At 66.2% G+C, this 15,575-nt stretch overlaps 6 protein-coding genes across 6 annotated transcripts; 4 read left to right on the top strand and 2 right to left on the bottom strand.

Annotated features, from left to right (window-relative positions):
• Window positions 1-134: 134 nt before the first annotated feature.
• Window positions 135-956, bottom strand: Q8F55_008198 (uncharacterized protein; the record flags this gene model as incomplete). Its single annotated transcript, XM_069356597.1, has 3 exons — window positions 135-578; window positions 613-712; window positions 748-956. 3 exons carry the CDS (start codon window positions 954-956, stop codon window positions 135-137), a joined length of 753 nt encoding a protein of 250 aa, XP_069206438.1.
• Window positions 957-2,191: 1,235 nt separating this feature from the next.
• Window positions 2,192-3,727, top strand: Q8F55_008199 (uncharacterized protein; the record flags this gene model as incomplete). The annotated part of the gene is made up of 3 exons (XM_069356598.1): window positions 2,192-2,391; window positions 2,441-2,567; window positions 2,618-3,727. The coding sequence occupies 3 exons, from the start codon at window positions 2,192-2,194 to the stop codon at window positions 3,725-3,727; spliced, it is 1,437 nt and encodes a 478-aa protein (XP_069206439.1).
• A 1,024-nt stretch (window positions 3,728-4,751) lies between these two features.
• Window positions 4,752-7,172, top strand: Q8F55_008200 (uncharacterized protein; the record flags this gene model as incomplete). The annotated part of the gene is made up of 3 exons (XM_069356599.1): window positions 4,752-4,933; window positions 4,971-5,097; window positions 5,172-7,172. The coding sequence occupies 3 exons, from the start codon at window positions 4,752-4,754 to the stop codon at window positions 7,170-7,172; spliced, it is 2,310 nt and encodes a 769-aa protein (XP_069206440.1).
• A 1,971-nt stretch (window positions 7,173-9,143) lies between these two features.
• On the top strand, window positions 9,144-10,151 carry Q8F55_008201 (uncharacterized protein; the record flags this gene model as incomplete). Its single annotated transcript, XM_069356600.1, has 1 exon — window positions 9,144-10,151. One exon carries the CDS (start codon window positions 9,144-9,146, stop codon window positions 10,149-10,151), a length of 1,008 nt encoding a protein of 335 aa, XP_069206441.1.
• A 153-nt stretch (window positions 10,152-10,304) lies between these two features.
• On the bottom strand, window positions 10,305-12,062 carry Q8F55_008202 (uncharacterized protein; the record flags this gene model as incomplete). The annotated part of the gene is made up of 6 exons (XM_069356601.1): window positions 10,305-10,742; window positions 10,786-10,885; window positions 10,921-11,234; window positions 11,443-11,574; window positions 11,611-11,710; window positions 11,752-12,062. 6 exons carry the CDS (start codon window positions 12,060-12,062, stop codon window positions 10,305-10,307), a joined length of 1,395 nt encoding a protein of 464 aa, XP_069206442.1.
• Window positions 12,063-12,605: 543 nt separating this feature from the next.
• Q8F55_008203 (uncharacterized protein) lies at window positions 12,606-14,914 on the top strand (the record flags this gene model as incomplete). The annotated part of the gene is made up of 3 exons (XM_069356602.1): window positions 12,606-13,643; window positions 13,677-14,524; window positions 14,566-14,914. The coding sequence occupies 3 exons, from the start codon at window positions 12,606-12,608 to the stop codon at window positions 14,912-14,914; spliced, it is 2,235 nt and encodes a 744-aa protein (XP_069206443.1).
• Window positions 14,915-15,575: the final 661 nt, after the last annotated feature.

Here is a 15,575-nt window from a genome sequence, read left to right on the forward strand (position 1 = left end):
TGGGCATGGGGGCAGGAAGGAGGGAGGGGGTCGGCCACAATGGAATACATGTACAATACAACGGGGGCAGGATACAACTCGAACCAGGACTCGAAGCACCTCGCAACAGGTACAACTCAGCATGGCTGACAGCGCTACTGCCAGCGCGCGCCCGAGGGCTCCGAGTTGCGCCGCTGGAGGGGGTAGTACTTCTGCTCGTCCTCGTCGTACGGTGGCGGCGTGTCGTCTCCGCGATCCACGAATGGATCTGCGCCCGGCCGTGCCCTCCCGCGAGCGGTGGTACGCCCGCGCTCGAGGTTCTGGGCGTGGCTCGGCTCGGTATGGCCGACGCGGCGCGCCACGCGGGTGGCAGTGCGCCGGAGGGACGCGAGGGGCTCGGCGCTCCTGCTGCGCGGGTACGCTGCCTCGGGCGCCGCGAGCCCGCTCACCGCCAGCCCGTCGACCGGCAGGCGCGCGGCCTCGCGCACGGCCGGGTGGGAGGGGTCGACGTGTGGCGGGTAATCCATGTCGAGGACGCGCGAGGGGCCGAGGTCGCGGTAGTGGCGCACGACGGCGAAGGCGCGGTGGTATTTCGGGCACTGGGTGAGCGGCGCTAGGGGGACGGGCGCTTACGGCCTTCTCGAGCGCCTCGAGCTTCTCCACGATGTCAGCCGTTGAGCGGCCGCGCACAATCTTGTTGTCGATGTAGCTCGCGATCACGGCCACGGGGTATCTTGGTAAGCGAGGCCGAGGGGCCGACAAACTCACTCGCCAAAGTCGATGCCCTTGTACATCGTGAGGCAGGCGACCGCGTCCTCGGCGCTGCGGGCCACGGTCGGAGCCTTGGGGCTCACGCCGGCGGCGCGGGGTAGGACGAGTCCGTTGGCCTCCATTGCGTCGCGCTGCATCGTGCGGTTGTGGTTGAATGCGAGCTTGGCCGCGCCAGCGGCGGCAGCGACGAAGAAGAGTTCGGCCATTGTGTGGGAGGTGGCGAGGGGGATGGGCGAGCGTGCAAGTGGCCGTTTTGTACCCCTCGCAATGCATGGGGCGAGCACGCCCTGCGCGTCATAAAGTCGCAAAAATCCGCGGCAGTCGCCCATGACGCCGTGGCGCCCTGCATGACAAGCATCATGTCAGTTACGCGCCCGGGAAATCAGAGATAAAAGGCAGGCGCCAGAAATCGCCGGTCGGGCAACATCGCAACGACGGGGACAGGGGCCGCTCGCTCGCACCTCTCCCCACAGCGCTACCGCGGCCTCGGCGGCCGAGCGCACTGCCGCAAAATGCGCCGCTGCTTCCGAGGCCTTTCCTCACGGAATGGAGAGGACAGCGGCCCTGCCAGGGGTGGGAGCCGAGCCGTCGGGGGTGGCGAGGTAGCGAGCGCGGCGATGCACGCCTCCCTCCTTTCGACTCTCGACCTGTCCTCCCCGACGATGCACACTGTGTTCCCGACATCTATGGGAAAGCACAAGAGCCTCGGAGAGCCTCGGTGTCGCCTTTTACACCAATCGCCAGTGCCGAATTGGCCGCGGCACCACTCCCCCTCGCACTGCCTCGTGGCCTCCCACACGGCGCTGGGCAGCACACCCCAGGACCGAGATCCCATGCGCCCAGCTGACTGTGTTGCACAAGCCGACCGGTGCAGCCTCCACAAGCCGCCTGCGCGGGGGGACGCGCCAGGGTGCCGGCAGTGGCTGGTGGCGTGGTGCCCTGCTCGAGCAGGTCTGTGCATCTGGCGGCGGGGGCTGCGCGGTTTTCTCCTTACAGCTGCTTGCAATGGCTCAACCTCCCACTATCTTCAACTTGTACACCTGCCTGGTACGCTCAACCATTCCGGCGCGCTCGGTCAGCGTCGATCGGGGCTGTGACCAACTCAGCACAACCCTCTTCCCCCTCCCTCCTACTCGACTTGTCTGTTTCTTATCCACACAATGCCTTGAGAAGGAGGCTGCCAAGATTGCTTGGTGCTTGCGACACACACAGCGTCAAGCGCACCTTGGCCGACGAGAAGCACGTAGCCGTCCCCGAGACCGACGCTGGCTCGCCGATATAAGGACGGCGCCGCCGTCTAGCTGTCTGGCATCCAGCCCGACATCCAGTTCTCTCCCCCCCGCCTCTCCCTTCACCACTACGCACGACCTTTTGCTGCCCCCGTACCCCCAAGGAATCAACCAAACTGTACCGACTCCTGCGCTCCCACCCCCACTTCCCAATGAACCGCGAGCGCCGCTCGTCCCTCACAGCCTTTTTAGGCATGGCGGTCAGCAGTGAGGACCGCCGCCTCTTCCTCGTCGATCACCAAGTCGAGGGCATGGACAGAGTCCTCGGCAGCCTGCTCTTACCCCCTATAATGAAGACCAAGAACGATGTCCGCAAGTGTTTGAACCGGTACTATGGCCCACCCATCGGAGTGTGAGTCGTGTCGCGTGTCCCTTCTTGCCTTCTAAGCTACCCTACCCAGCTACCCCTTCCGCATTCTCCAAGCCTTCGTCGACTATGCAGTCTGGTCACGCAAGAGTGACTACGAAACAGACGAAATCAAGGACCCCTACAGCGTCAAGACAGACCTCGAGGAGCTGGAGCAAGACGTAAGTGTGGTTGCCGGAGCGAGTCCAGCACACCTCTAACGACTTCACAGTTTCAGTCGCTGAGTGCCGCGTTTGCGTTCGTGCGTTACACTCGTGGGTTGGGTCCATCGCAAGTCATCGAGATGGAGTACCCTCCCAAGTGGGTTCTCGACAACGATCTCCGCGTCATCCGTCCCTTTAGAGGCGGCGGCGCGCGCCTCCACAACGCCACGGCCGCGGACGAGGCCCGCCCCCGCCCCATCTCCCTCCGCATGTCGATGTCGGACAAGGACCCTGGCGCGTTCGGTTTCGAGGACGTCAATGAGCATGGCCTCCGCCGCGCTGGCAGTCTCAACGACCTGCCTCTCCACCTTACGGACGCCCCGGAGGTCCGCGTCCAGCGCGAGGTTGCGCCGTCGGCTCCCTTGTCCCCGCTCCGCTGGCAGATGACCCTCACCGACCCCAGTACCACCGACCTCCCCAATACACACTTCCCTTCTCCTCCCGCTTCGCCTCCCTCTCAGGAACGCTCGGCCGAGTCGCACAATCCCGACTGGACCCTCGACCTCGACCGCCAGCTCTCGCTCCGCACCGCCGAGAGCTCGGAGTACTCGCCCATCGACACCCCAATTGACGGCGTGGATGTGCTCGCCGCCCGTACCCTGATCTCCAACAGCCTCAGCCGCACCCCGGTTCTTCCCAGCGGCGCCGCTGCCCCCGCGACTACCATCGCTACCCTCGCCGCTACCCCCGTCGCTGCACCCGCCGCTGCCCCCACCGCTGCCCCCGCCGCTGCCCCCGCCCCTGGCCCCGCTCCCAAGGCCACGCGCAACCCGTCCTGGGTCACATCGTCCCTCAACCGCTACGTCCTCCAGCGCGACCACCTCAACCGCACCCGCACCGAGCCGGGCACTTCTGAGCGTGCCATCGGAAGCAGCCACCGCCTCTCGCGCTCCCTCACGGGCCTCATCAACAAGATCCCGGTCCCCACCAAGGCTGACCGCACGCCCAGCCCCGCGCCCGAGGTCGGGGAGGCCGACCTTGCGCCGCTCTCCCCCAACCTGACCCAGGCCCTGTCGCTTCCCCGCAGCCGTGACGGCCACAAGCGCTCGACCAGCAACCTCCACAAGCCGACTCCTCCCGCCGGCGCCGTGGTCGCCACTGCCGAGTTCGGCCTGTAGGCACTTCCGCACCACCAAGCTTAAAACCACCATCCACCCATGTAGAGTATCGACCGACGGACAATGGACACACAGGACACATTCATCGAGACACGAGACACACGAGACACATGAGACACACGAGAACCCGCCGAGCACATATGGAGGAGAAGGCTGTTGCTATCATAGGAGCGTCCTGATAATACCGCCACACTAGACATGTATCCGATTCCGAACTGTTGGGGCGTGGTGCCACATTGACCACCACTGAGCCCGAGGTGAGTACACGCTGCGCATCCTTTGGTCGGAAGGACAGAGATGCCTGATCTGGATGGAAAACAACCGGGTGTGTTGACGGATTTTTGAATCTTTTCTCAGCATTTTCTTTTTTTTGGGATGGTTGTGTGGATGTCGTCATTGCCACACACACGACCACCACCACACACGAGCCGCCCACCACACTCCATCTCCACCACTGTCCAGCAGTGCATAGTGTCACTTGATGTGCGCTGCTACATTGTGCTATTCTCTGCTCTGCTTTGCAACGTGTTTCATGTTTCGCAGATTGCGCGTCAGTGCCCTCAGGTGATCCTTCGCCCGCCCGGCCTGTGCGGCACTTTTTGCTGCCCGCCCGCCCGGCCACGGTGCTTCATGCTGCAGTCACGTCACACAGCACAGACTACAACTCGGCCTGCACATCTCTCCAGCTCTCTCTCACACTCTCTCTCTCTCTCTTTGGCATCACCAGCACCCACCTCTGGCTCGCACGTTCGAAACGCCCGGCTGGCTTGTGTGTGTGTGTCGTGCACTGCACCGTGGGACACACAGCCTCGTCTTACCCACATTCCCTGCCCGCTTTTGTCCCGCTCGTCCTCATTTCTTGCGACTTCTCTCTTTCTCTCCATCACACTATTGCGGTGCACATTATCTTACTCGACCTGCCTGGGACAGCGACTATGCTTGAGACCCTCTCATCTCTCATCCTCCTCCTACTCGACTAGACTACTACTCTCCAACTCGCAAACGACTCGTCTCGCACAGCACAATGTCTCGAAGACACTCGATGCTGTCCCTTTTCCGGGCCGAGGAGGACCTCTCGCGCTTCTACATTGATCCTCCAAAGGATCACGTCGATCCAAAGGCTGTAAAGAAGCTCCCAAGACACATCCAAACTAGTGAAGACGTCTACAAGTGCTTCCGAGCCTACTATGGCCCCCGGTCGGGAAGGTATGTTACTGCTCGCGCGTCGCACTGACACGCTCAGCTACCCCGTCCAGGTAGTGCTCAAGTACCTTGAGTACAAGGAGCATAAGGCCCGACAATCCGGTGACGACATTGTGAACGGCGTTCCCACGTCGGTTAAGCACAAGCTCGAGGTCCTCGAGCACATGGTGAGTGCCCCAACAACCTCCACCACTGATCCCAGTTTCCTCGCCACGTCGAAACGTTTGCGATTGTGCGACAGGCTCGCGGCATGAACCGCTCACGCGTCATCACGAACATGGTTTGGCCGCCCAAGTGGGCCTGGGACCCGATGAACAAGGTCGTGGTGCCAGCGCTGCCCCCACCTCCTGCTGCGCCCCCAGCGCAGCCGAGCTTGGCCATCCGTAAAGCAGAGGAAGCACTAGCCAGCGCCTCGGCCACCGACTTCACTCGCAGTCGCAGAAGCACGATGCGCCCGACGACATACTACGACCCAACGTCGACAGTCGACGGTGACGGGCGGATCCTAACGCCGTCCGAGATCCTCAAGCTCGAAAAGGAGCGCAACAGTTCGAGGTCGTCGCTGGTGTCGAGGACTGGTTTTCCCACCACCCCGCAAACGGCCGGCCCCGAAACTTTGGCACCGAGCGACTCAAGCAGGGAACCGTCGAGGGGGTCAAGACAAACAGACAGCACTGGTGGGAGCACAACAAGCAGTGGCCTCCAGGCGCCGGTGGAACAGAAGGTCAAAAAGCGGGGCAGCAGGTTCTTCTCCTTCTTTGGTGGAGGAAGGTCTCGCTCCGAGTCCAACCTCGCCGCGCTCGCCAGTGACCCGTTCGCGTCGTCTCCACCGAAGCTGTCTCCGCCATCCGGAAACCAGCCCCGTACACGTACCCCGTCGACGCCGGGGGGACTACGAACGCCGACACCATCCTCACCGGCTTCCTCCTCCCTCAAGGTGCCGACCACACCGACCATGACCCCTGTCCCCGACAGGCGCGCCAGCTGGGTGCCCGCGACGTCGTCCCCACTTGCCAAGAGAAGATTCGCGCCGACCCTGCCTTCCGCAGTAGACGAGGGAGGCCGCACCGAGTCGATGGCCGGCCCTCCGACGGCAAGGAGCATTCTGCATGCGCCGGGGTCGGTGTCTCCGCAGGAGGCATTCGGTGCAGTCACCCCGAAGCGAAACGTTACAACGCCGGGCCGCTTTCAAGACCCCAGTGGGCCCAGTTTCGCCGCTGCGGTTGCGGACCCGGAAGGCAGCTACGCGCTACCTCGTGTCGCACATGCTGCCGATCTCGACGTCGAGTCTATCACGCACCCCGACGACCCACCTGTGGCACCGATACCCATGTCAAGAGAGGCTGCGTATGTGAGGGACCAGTATGCCGCCGCTACAGCCGCGACGCAGGCGAGCCGAGGGCAGCCTGACGCCGGGGCTGCTCCTCGTCGGCAGGGCGGCGACGTCTTCGGTCCGCCCCTTGTCCCAGCAACTGCCAAGCAGCCGCGATCAAGGCAGTCGGTTGGCCCTCGAGTGGTCCTCGGGCCTGATCAGCAAGCTCAAAATGGGATCTCAACGGCGCCACAGGCGCCGTCCACCTCCCCTCCACCGCCGCTCTACCCGTCACGCCGAACGCCATCGGCGCTGCCAGGTCACATGCAGCAGTCGTCTGAATCTATGGCCAGCGTTCGATCTGAACCACGCTGGTCGTTCCTCAAGTCGACAGGCTTCCTGCCGGAGGCCTCGAAAGCCGAGCCGCCGTCGCCTAGCGGGACGGCACGTCTGGCATACGACGAGTCGAGCCAGGGTCACGGCAGACACCGCAGCAGTTTGGCGAGCGCGTCCGACATCCCCCCGGTGCCCCCTCTCCCTCCATCCATTCCGTTCCCGGTGACGGCGCCCGCCGTGCCCGGCGTGCAGGGTGTTCCGAGACTCGTTCGCAGCGCATCCAACGCCGGAGCTACCCCGCTCAGCATCCCGAACAGCCTGCCCGTGACGCCGGACTCGCCGAGATCGCCGAGCTCGCCCCTACAGTATGCCCACCAACGCAAGCCGCGCCCCGTCCTGCACATTGACATTCCCAACAAGGTGACCGTGGCGCCCCGAGTCCTCCCCAGTGTCCCGGGCACAGCCGACACGGTGACGGCGGTGCAGAAGCCGTTTCCTGAGGCAGACGCGGACCGCACGGCGGTCGAGCACCCAGCCGACGCGAATGCCGGGTACGCCGGCGTGCTCCTGTACAGCCGCCTTCCCCGGGCGTAGGCATAGGCGGTAGATGGATAGATGTGTCGTGGTGCATAGAAGGTGAGAACAATGAGAATGATGGACATGGACTCTGCATGCATGGGCAGTGCAACACAATAGTTGTGCAGTGGCAACGGCATGCTGTTGATGCTGTCCAATCTCTCCCACCAGGCGTCGGGTCAGTCATGACACCCCCGCCGACCAAGTCGACAGCAGAACCGCCGTCCAACGTGCCATCGCCGGCTCAAGCACCATCCCCGCCGTGTAGCCCGACGCCGCAGCGCCCCGCGCGGCCAACACGCCAGACGACCATCATCTGGCCGCTTCTCTTCCCCCGAGCAGCACCGACAATCGTGCTGAGCAGCGACAGCGACGTGATCGAGATGTACGACCTCGCGCGGGCCGGCGCGGCGATCGCGCGGCCAGCGTGCCCGAGCCCGACGAGCGGCGCGCGGCGGTCCAACGACGTCGAGCTGGCCGACCTCGGGCCGCGGACGGGTGCGGGTGGGGCAGCGGCGGGGAAGTAATGCTGTAGTGGAAGCGACGAGGTGGTGCGCGCAGAGGCCGCGCCCGTGCCATGGCTGGTCTCGGATACGATCTGGTCCGGCCGGCCGGCCGGCGAGCGACGAGGAGCGACGGGCGACAGGACGGCCACGCACCGCGTGCGTTGTCGCATCGACGATCTCAAGCAGCCCGACATCGGCCCACGACGACGACCTCGTACTGACCCTTTGCTCTGTCAACGACGCAATGCTCGAGGCCCGCCCGCGCGCAATGACCGACCCAGACACCGGCCTGAAGGCCAAGCTCGCCTCGCTGCGCTCGCTCGACACGTCTCCGCGGCCCGCTCAGCTCGAGCTCAAGTCGTGCGTCTCGCGCCCTGCTAGCTCGCTCACGCAGGCCAACAACACCGGGCACGCCGGCAACGTGCACCCCCAAGCCGCCGATACGCGTCGGCTTCGTCGCGCACGTCGACGTGCCGGCCGAGCTCATGCCCGGCGTCGACCGAAGCAGCGTGCCGCGCACGGTGGCGTCCGTCGCCGACGCGGTACGCTGCCTGCGCGCGTATGCCGGCAGCGGCGAGTGAGTGGGGCGCGGGGACGGCGCTGACGACAAGCTACCCGTTGCGCGTGCTCACCGCGTACGGGCGCAACGCGCTGGCCGGGGGCGGGAGCCGCGAGGGCTTGCTCGCCAGCCTGGGCGATATCGCGTCCGAGGTGGGTTGTGGGCAAGGGCTCGCTGACGCCCAGGTGCCCGTCGCGCCGGCCGTGCTCGACGCTGTGAGGGCGCATCTCCACCTCGTTTGAGTCGTCACGATGTATCTCTGGCACGGGCAGGGCTGGGGTCGGGTTCCGGCACAAGGGTGCGGCGTGCTTGACGACGGCGGCGGGCTGATGCCGTCCGAACTGACTGCTGACCCCGGCGATCGCATGTACGCCGGATGTGCCGGTGCCTCGGTGCTGGAACTGGAGGCACACTCACGTGTGGGCCTTGATCCATCAGGCGAGATCCTCGTGCCGGTTGAGGGTTGGAGGCAGGAAGGAGGTGGTAGGGAGGTGGAGGGAGGGGGGAGGGTCAACCGGCGGCACTGCTGGCAGGAACGATCTGGTCGAGCCAACAAAACGCAAACACGCGCCAAACAGGCGCCGAGGAACCAGGATCTCGGCGCGCCTCACAACGCCGTCGCGTCCGACAACCTGTACTCGTCCCAAATCGAGCGCAGATGCAACAGGCAACAACAGGGCCGGGACAAACAAGCCTGGGATCGGAGGCACGGCCCAACCGGCCAGCAGTGACTGATAACGAGGGACCACGCCCTCGCGACGCGCGGTGGTGTGCTCGTGTTTACTCTGCTGATGTCGCCGGCACGATGTCGCCTGGGCAAGATAAAAGCCGGTCCTGAGCTGTCTATACTGACAAGCTCACGCCCACGACCACGCCAACTCTCGACGCTCGCTACTCACCCACCCTCGTTTGACCCACCTCGCTATGGCCCGCCTCACGACCCTCCTCGCGGCCCTCCTCGTCGCCGGCGCCACGGCCGTCGCGGCCGCGCCGACCCCCAAAGGCCTCGCACTCGCCCACGGCGCGCGCAACCCCGGCGCGATGTTCGCGCTCGGCCAGCGCGCGCCGAAGGCCAAGAGGCACCATGACGGGAAGAAGACCAAGACCAAGTGCCCGCCCAAGACGACGAGCGCTGGCTCGACGCAGCCCACCGCCGAGCCCTCAGCCGAGCCCACCACCTATCCTTCCGACACGACCTCGTCGCACCACTGCACCAAGTCCAAGTGCCACGGCAACAGCACGACCGTCCCCGCCCCGACGGGCAACACCACGACCTCGCCCCTCCCGACCGGCAACGCCACCTCGGCGCTCCCCTCCTCCTCGGGGAACACCACGTCGGCCCTCCCGACCAACAGCACGAGCGGGCTGCCGACCTCGACTGGCAACACGACGGCGCTGCCCACCTCGACGGGCAACACGACGGCGCTTCCCACCTCGACGGGCAACACGACGTCGTCCGTCTCCCCGACTAGTGTCACGAGCTCGCCGACCGCGTCGAACACGACCTCGCTCCCCTCCGGCACCAACTCGACCGCCCTGCCCACCTCGACGGGTAACTCGACGGCGTCGAGCGAGCTGCCTTCGTCGACCGTGACGACCGCGGAGACTACGTCCGCCCCGACCGAGCTGAGCTCCACCGAGTCCAGCATCGGGTCCAGCACCGAGTCCGGCACCGATTCCAGCACCGCGTCGAGCAGCGTGTCGAGCTCCGTGTCGGGCACTGAGTCAATCACCTCGTCGAGCACCGAATCCAGCACCACGTCAAGCACCACCGAGTCCACCACCTCCACCGAGTCCTCCGCGGCCAGCACCACCGCGTCGCCGACCACCGCCCCTCCCACCACCGCGTCCACCACCGCTAGCACCACCTCCACGAGCATGGCTACCTTTGGCGGCTCCCCTCCCGTCATCGCCGTCAGGCCTTCCACGTAGAGTCCCCCCTTCACCACCCACCCTGTTCTTCGACCTCCCCCCCACCTTATGAATGTTTCTACCTTACTTGCAGAGGAGTCTATGTGCTACAGGCGATTGTCCTTGCAACGCTCTCTCACCCTCCCCAATGTCCATTCACATTCCGGCGCAGCCTTACATCTTGCGGCCGCGCACCTTTCTGAACGGCACCGTGATGCGGTACTCGTCCGTATCCACAGGCTGAGGCGCGCCCCCGAATCGCCCCGAGGGGCTGTCTGAGCGTGCCGACGGGCTGTCTGAGCGTGTCGTCGTCGTCGTCGCGTCGTACGACGACCGGCCTTCCGACTCGGTCTCGAACAGGCTGTCCATGGTCAAGAGGCTGAGGGCGCGCGCGCCCAGAGGCGCCGGCTCGACAAAGTATCGCACAATGTGCACCGAGCCGTCCGTGTCGGTGAAGAGCTCGGGCTGGGGGACCTGCTCGTCGTCGGCCGCCGGCGGGGTCGCGGGCGGGAGCTCGTCCTCCGGTGCTGGCCATTTGCCAGAGAGCACGCGCGACGGCCCCAGCCCGCGGCCGTACCTTGCAAACGCGTAGGCCTGGGCAAACTGCGGCCTCTGGGCGGGGGGTCGTCAGTGTCGTCGGGCGGGGTGGCCACACCAGTCGCTCGAGTCGCTCGAGCTTGGCCTCGATCTGCTGCTGTGTCTTGCCGCGCCGCTTCTTGAGGTCGAGGTAGCGGAGGACCACCTCGCCGGGGTACCTGCTGTGAGAGGTGCCCACGTACCGCCGACGCACATGTCCGAGGGGACACCGGGGTACAGCTCGAGGCAGTAGATGACGTCCCTGCGCGTCTTCATGACCTCGGGCAGGCGTCGCTTGCTGGCGATGGGGACGGCGCTGGTGCCGCTCCCTCCGTGACCTCTGACGTCGTACGGCGCGACTCTGAATCGCCGCTGGTTCTTAATGAGCGGCATGGGTATCAACGAGTGTGGTAGTGGTGTCTTGATCTGGAATGGAATGAGAATGGGCCAAAGGTGGGGATGGCGAGCGGTTAAGTCCTTTGCGCTGGGGCAAGCAGTGCAGGTGCGCTCGAGCTCGATCGCGGGCTCCTGCGTGGGAGCGGCTTCTCCATCCCCGTCCGATGTCGTGTCGGCCGCCGGGCAGACGCTGGGGGAGAGAACGTGATGAGCGTCGTGAGCGGTGCCATGGATGGCGTGCGGGTGAACAAGGAACGAATGCATTCGCGTCGTCGCGACCCGACCATCAGGCCGCTGGGCGGAACCACGAGCGGCGCAGCGGCGGGCGGAGACATCTCACCGCCCTCAGCGCGGCCATGACATTCGGCGCGGTGCGGTCCAGCGGTGTGAGGCCGGCCATGGGGATGACGTCTGACGGGCCGAGGCGGCGCGCGTCACGCACCATTGCAAACGCGTGGACGTAGGACGGGAACTGGGGTTAGCGGGACGCCGAGGGCAGCCCACTCACGCGGAGCTCGAGCAGCTCGAGCTTGGAGACGACCTGCTCGTCCGTCTTGCCGGTGTGCAGCTTCCAGTCGATGTAGTTTATGAGCACCCGGACGGGGTAGCTTTGGCAAGAGTCAGCCGCGTCGAGGTGGGTGGGACGCACGAATCCAACGTTGGGCCCCGGTACGCCTCTAGACACGCCGCGACGTCATCGTGTGTCCTTACGACCTTGGGCAGCTCGCGGGCCGGGTCTAGCACGCCGCGCTCGCTGGGGGGGTACAGGCTGAAGTATGACTCGAGGGGGGTTTCGAGGGCCGTCGTCGAGGCCGAGCGGCTGCGCTTGAGAAGGGTCGACATTCGGCGTTGGAGGGTCGAGTTCGCCGCGGCCGACGACGACGACGCGGTCCCGCGGTGCGTGCGGGAGCGCGCAGCGCCGAGGTCGAGGACGGCGCTGTCGCTGCTCGCGACCGTCATGGGGAGTTTAGGAGTTCGTGAGGGGAGTGGAGAGAGGACAAGGTGGGGGCTCGTCGCGATCACCGCCGGGGCGGGGCGTCGAAATGTCGCAGTGCCGGAGACGGCCGACGGCGACAAAGCTCGGTTTGGTGGCGAGCGTGACTGCCACAGAGCGTGTGGCACATGCTCGCGGCCCGGCCGAGCCGCTGCATGCATCGGCGTCGCGCTCCATCTTCGAATACACACCCACACACACGGCAGATTTTGCCAGCGGCCCATGCATTGTGCAGGGAGCACCGCCGCCTGCCGGCCGCGCCGCCCGAGCGCACCCCAGCCCATCTGCTGTCCGTGGCGCCGTGCTCTCCGCCGCCGCACCTCGTCCTCATCAATCAACACACACACACTGTCATCTTCGCACGGCGGAGGGAAAAACTGGGATTATTGTACTCCCTGCAATGGGATAAGAGCGAGGCCTGCGCGTCGACCCCCTCTTCTCTTTTTATCACCACTTTGTTTCGACAAACCCACCAACTACGCAACGCTCGACCCGCAAGTCCGTGCCCCATGGGCCCAGCCAGCATCCCCGACACCCCCGATACGACCCCTCCTGCTACTAGCCCCGCCATCCCTGATACTACCGCTCCGGCTGCGAGCTCGCCAGATTCTCCTCGCCCCGGCTCGTCGGCCTCGTCGCACGTCAGCTCAGTCAGATTCCGTCTGGGCATCGACGGCGACAGCCAAGAGGGGAGGGATCGCGCGGAGAAGATCGGCCACCGCCTCAGGAAGCGACTGCGCGCTGGAATGGATTACGCGGAGGCGCGCGACGCGGCCAAGAAGAAACGTGAGGAGGAGCAGGAGGCCCGCAAGGCCGAGGCCGCAGCCAACTTGACCATTTACCGCGCTTACTCGGCGCTCTCGAGCTTGGCTGGTTGGTTCACCCGCGCGCCTGCCGTCCCCGACACTCCCGCCGAAGACGCCACCGCCCAGGACGACCCTGCCTCTGCCCCCCTCCTGGCTGGTGGCGAGTCGGGTGACACGACCGCCAAGGACGACAACGGCGACGACCACGTGGACGCCGGTCCTCTCGCGTCTGGCAGCGCGTCCGGCGCGTCCGGCAGCGCTTCGCCCGAGGACACGGACATCAGCCTCCAGCTTGGCGCAAATGGCAATGTTGCTGCTGCCGATGCGGGCGGCAGCGGAGAGTCCGCGCTCGCCACCAACGGCGCGGCCATCACCGCCGACGGCTCGGCCCAGCCCACCAAGACCGCCGACGCCGACACCGCCACCCCCAAGACCCCCGCCGACCCCAAGACCACCGCCGAGCCCGGCACCCCCAAGACCGCCGACGCCGACCTCCCCAAGCATGGCACCGGCACCACGCCTCGCACCGCTCGCCCCAGCTCGAGCGTCTGTCCCAGCCCCCCCTCGCCGCGCAGCTCCCGCCGCCACAGCTCGCACACCCCCGCCGAGGTGCACCTCGCGTGCGACAACCCGGCGCTCAGCCCTGGTACAATCGAGCTCCTCGCGCCCCTCGAGTTCGAGGAGAGCCTCGGCAGCAGCAGCGTCCTCTTCGGCAACACCCTCGCCTCGGACACGCAGCGTGTGAGTCCCGCCTTCTGGCCGCGCCAACCCCAGCCCGTCGTCCGCCCCCCGCCGCCCACTCTCCCCGCTTCCATGCTCCGCGAGGGTGCCGGTGCTGGCGAGGCCACGCCCCCGAGCCCCCGCCCCCGTCTGCGCGAGGTCGGCCGTCTCCGCCGCACAGCCTCGCGCACGTCCATCCGCCGCCCCATCGACGATGACGGCGACGACGAGCCGTCCGCGTCGCCCGCGTCCTCGGCGCACGACGGCCAGCCCGCTACCGTGCCCGGCACACAGCCCTACGTCCCGCTCAGCGCCTTCTGGGGTCCCGACTTCGGCCCCGCCACCTTGAACTATCAGCGCGCCGCCCCCGCCACAGTGCACTACCACCGCGTCGCCGTCAACCCCGACCCCACGCTTACCACGCCGCAGCTGCTCGAGAACCTCCCCGCCGCGGCGGAGCAGCTCGCCGAGGACATTCGCGCGCACAACCTCGAGCACCCAATGTCCGCCGTCGGCCTCGGTAACCCCGCTCGCTGGAGCCGCGTCGGGGTGCAGGGAAACGCCGACGCGCTCCCCGTCCCCGACCTCAACCTGATCGTCCCCACGCCGCGCACCGAGGCGAGCCGCCCGCCCTCGCCTGCCTCGGCCCTGTCCCTCATCGGCGCCCAGTCCGAGGCTGACATCCGCTGGGCGGCCCACGGGTTCCGCAACACGCTCCACCGCGAGGCGGTTGTCGTCCGCCCCGATGATGACGACGATGACGAGGAGGGTGTCCTCTCCGAGGCTGTGCGCGGCATCAGCGCGACGGCACGTGTCTCGTTCTCCTCCGAGCCCGACGTGAGCGGAGCGACGCGTGTGTCGTTCGCCGTCGATGTCGACACCAACGCCGCTCGCCGTGTCACGTTCGCTGAGCCCGCCCGCCGCTCCCCCCGCCCCGTCGCAGCTCGAGACTCGCGTCGTTCGACTCGGCCGCCAAGAAGTGGAAGTACACTTGGAAGGGCAAGATCCGCAACGCGTCCCGCGCGCTGTGGGCGTGGGTCAATGCAGGCGCGCGCGCCATCGGCCGCTGGCTCAAGGCGGTTATGCGCGCCGTCTTCTGCCGCGCCAACGCCGGCGCCGACCAGCTCAATGCGGCCGAGCAGGGCCAGGCGCAGGTGCCGGCCCAGGCGCAGGCGCAGGCGCAGACGACGCAGGCGCAGACGCAGACGCAGGGGCAGGTGCAGCCCGCGCCGACGTTCTCGTTCACCCTCGTGACCTGGGTCCCGGCGCCGCAGCAGCAGAACGGCGCGTAAAGGAGGGCTGGGGAGGTGGAAGGTGGGGGGAGGGGGTAGGAAAGGAGGAGAGAGGTGAACAGGCAGAGAGTCAAGTTAAGGCAGGTCGACGAAAGGAGGGCGAGGAGGACAAAAGAGCGGCCAGTGGAGGAAGTGCCACCGAAAGGAGGGGAGGTCGAGGAAGCGGCCGCCGAGAGTAGAGTCAAGTATCGCACGCAGCGCACATCAGTATCGCCGAGGGGCCCATATCATCTGTTCCTACACATAAATCCCTAGTACATGTACATGCTCCCTCGTAGCGTTGGAGCAAAACTGACCGGGCCGGTGGCAGAAACCACGCAACGCCTCGTGGCGCGGTGTGGCGCGTGCGTGCGGGGCGGCGTCGACGAGCCTGAACGGTGGATCCACCTTCGAGGCGGTTGGCACTTGTGCGAGCTTGTCCATTCCTTTATCGTCACGCTGCGAGTTGCACTCTGCGTCCTTTCAGCGGGGCGAGTTGGCCTGACCAGCGGGCCAGCGGGCCAGCCCTTGGCCAGTGGGCCACCCCTTGGCCAGTCTGTTCTCTTCTCACCCGTTTCCACTCCTCTCTCTTCACCTCGCCCACCCACTCGTTTACGGGCACCGGTTGTTGGAGTTCGTCAGTTTGCTCCTCGTCGCTCCTTCCCTTCCCCAGCCTCATCCC

This window comes from Vanrija albida (genome assembly GCF_041260175.1).
Source record: "Vanrija albida strain AlHP1 chromosome Unknown contig_6, whole genome shotgun sequence".
Lineage (NCBI taxonomy): Eukaryota > Fungi > Basidiomycota > Tremellomycetes > Trichosporonales > Trichosporonaceae > Vanrija > Vanrija albida.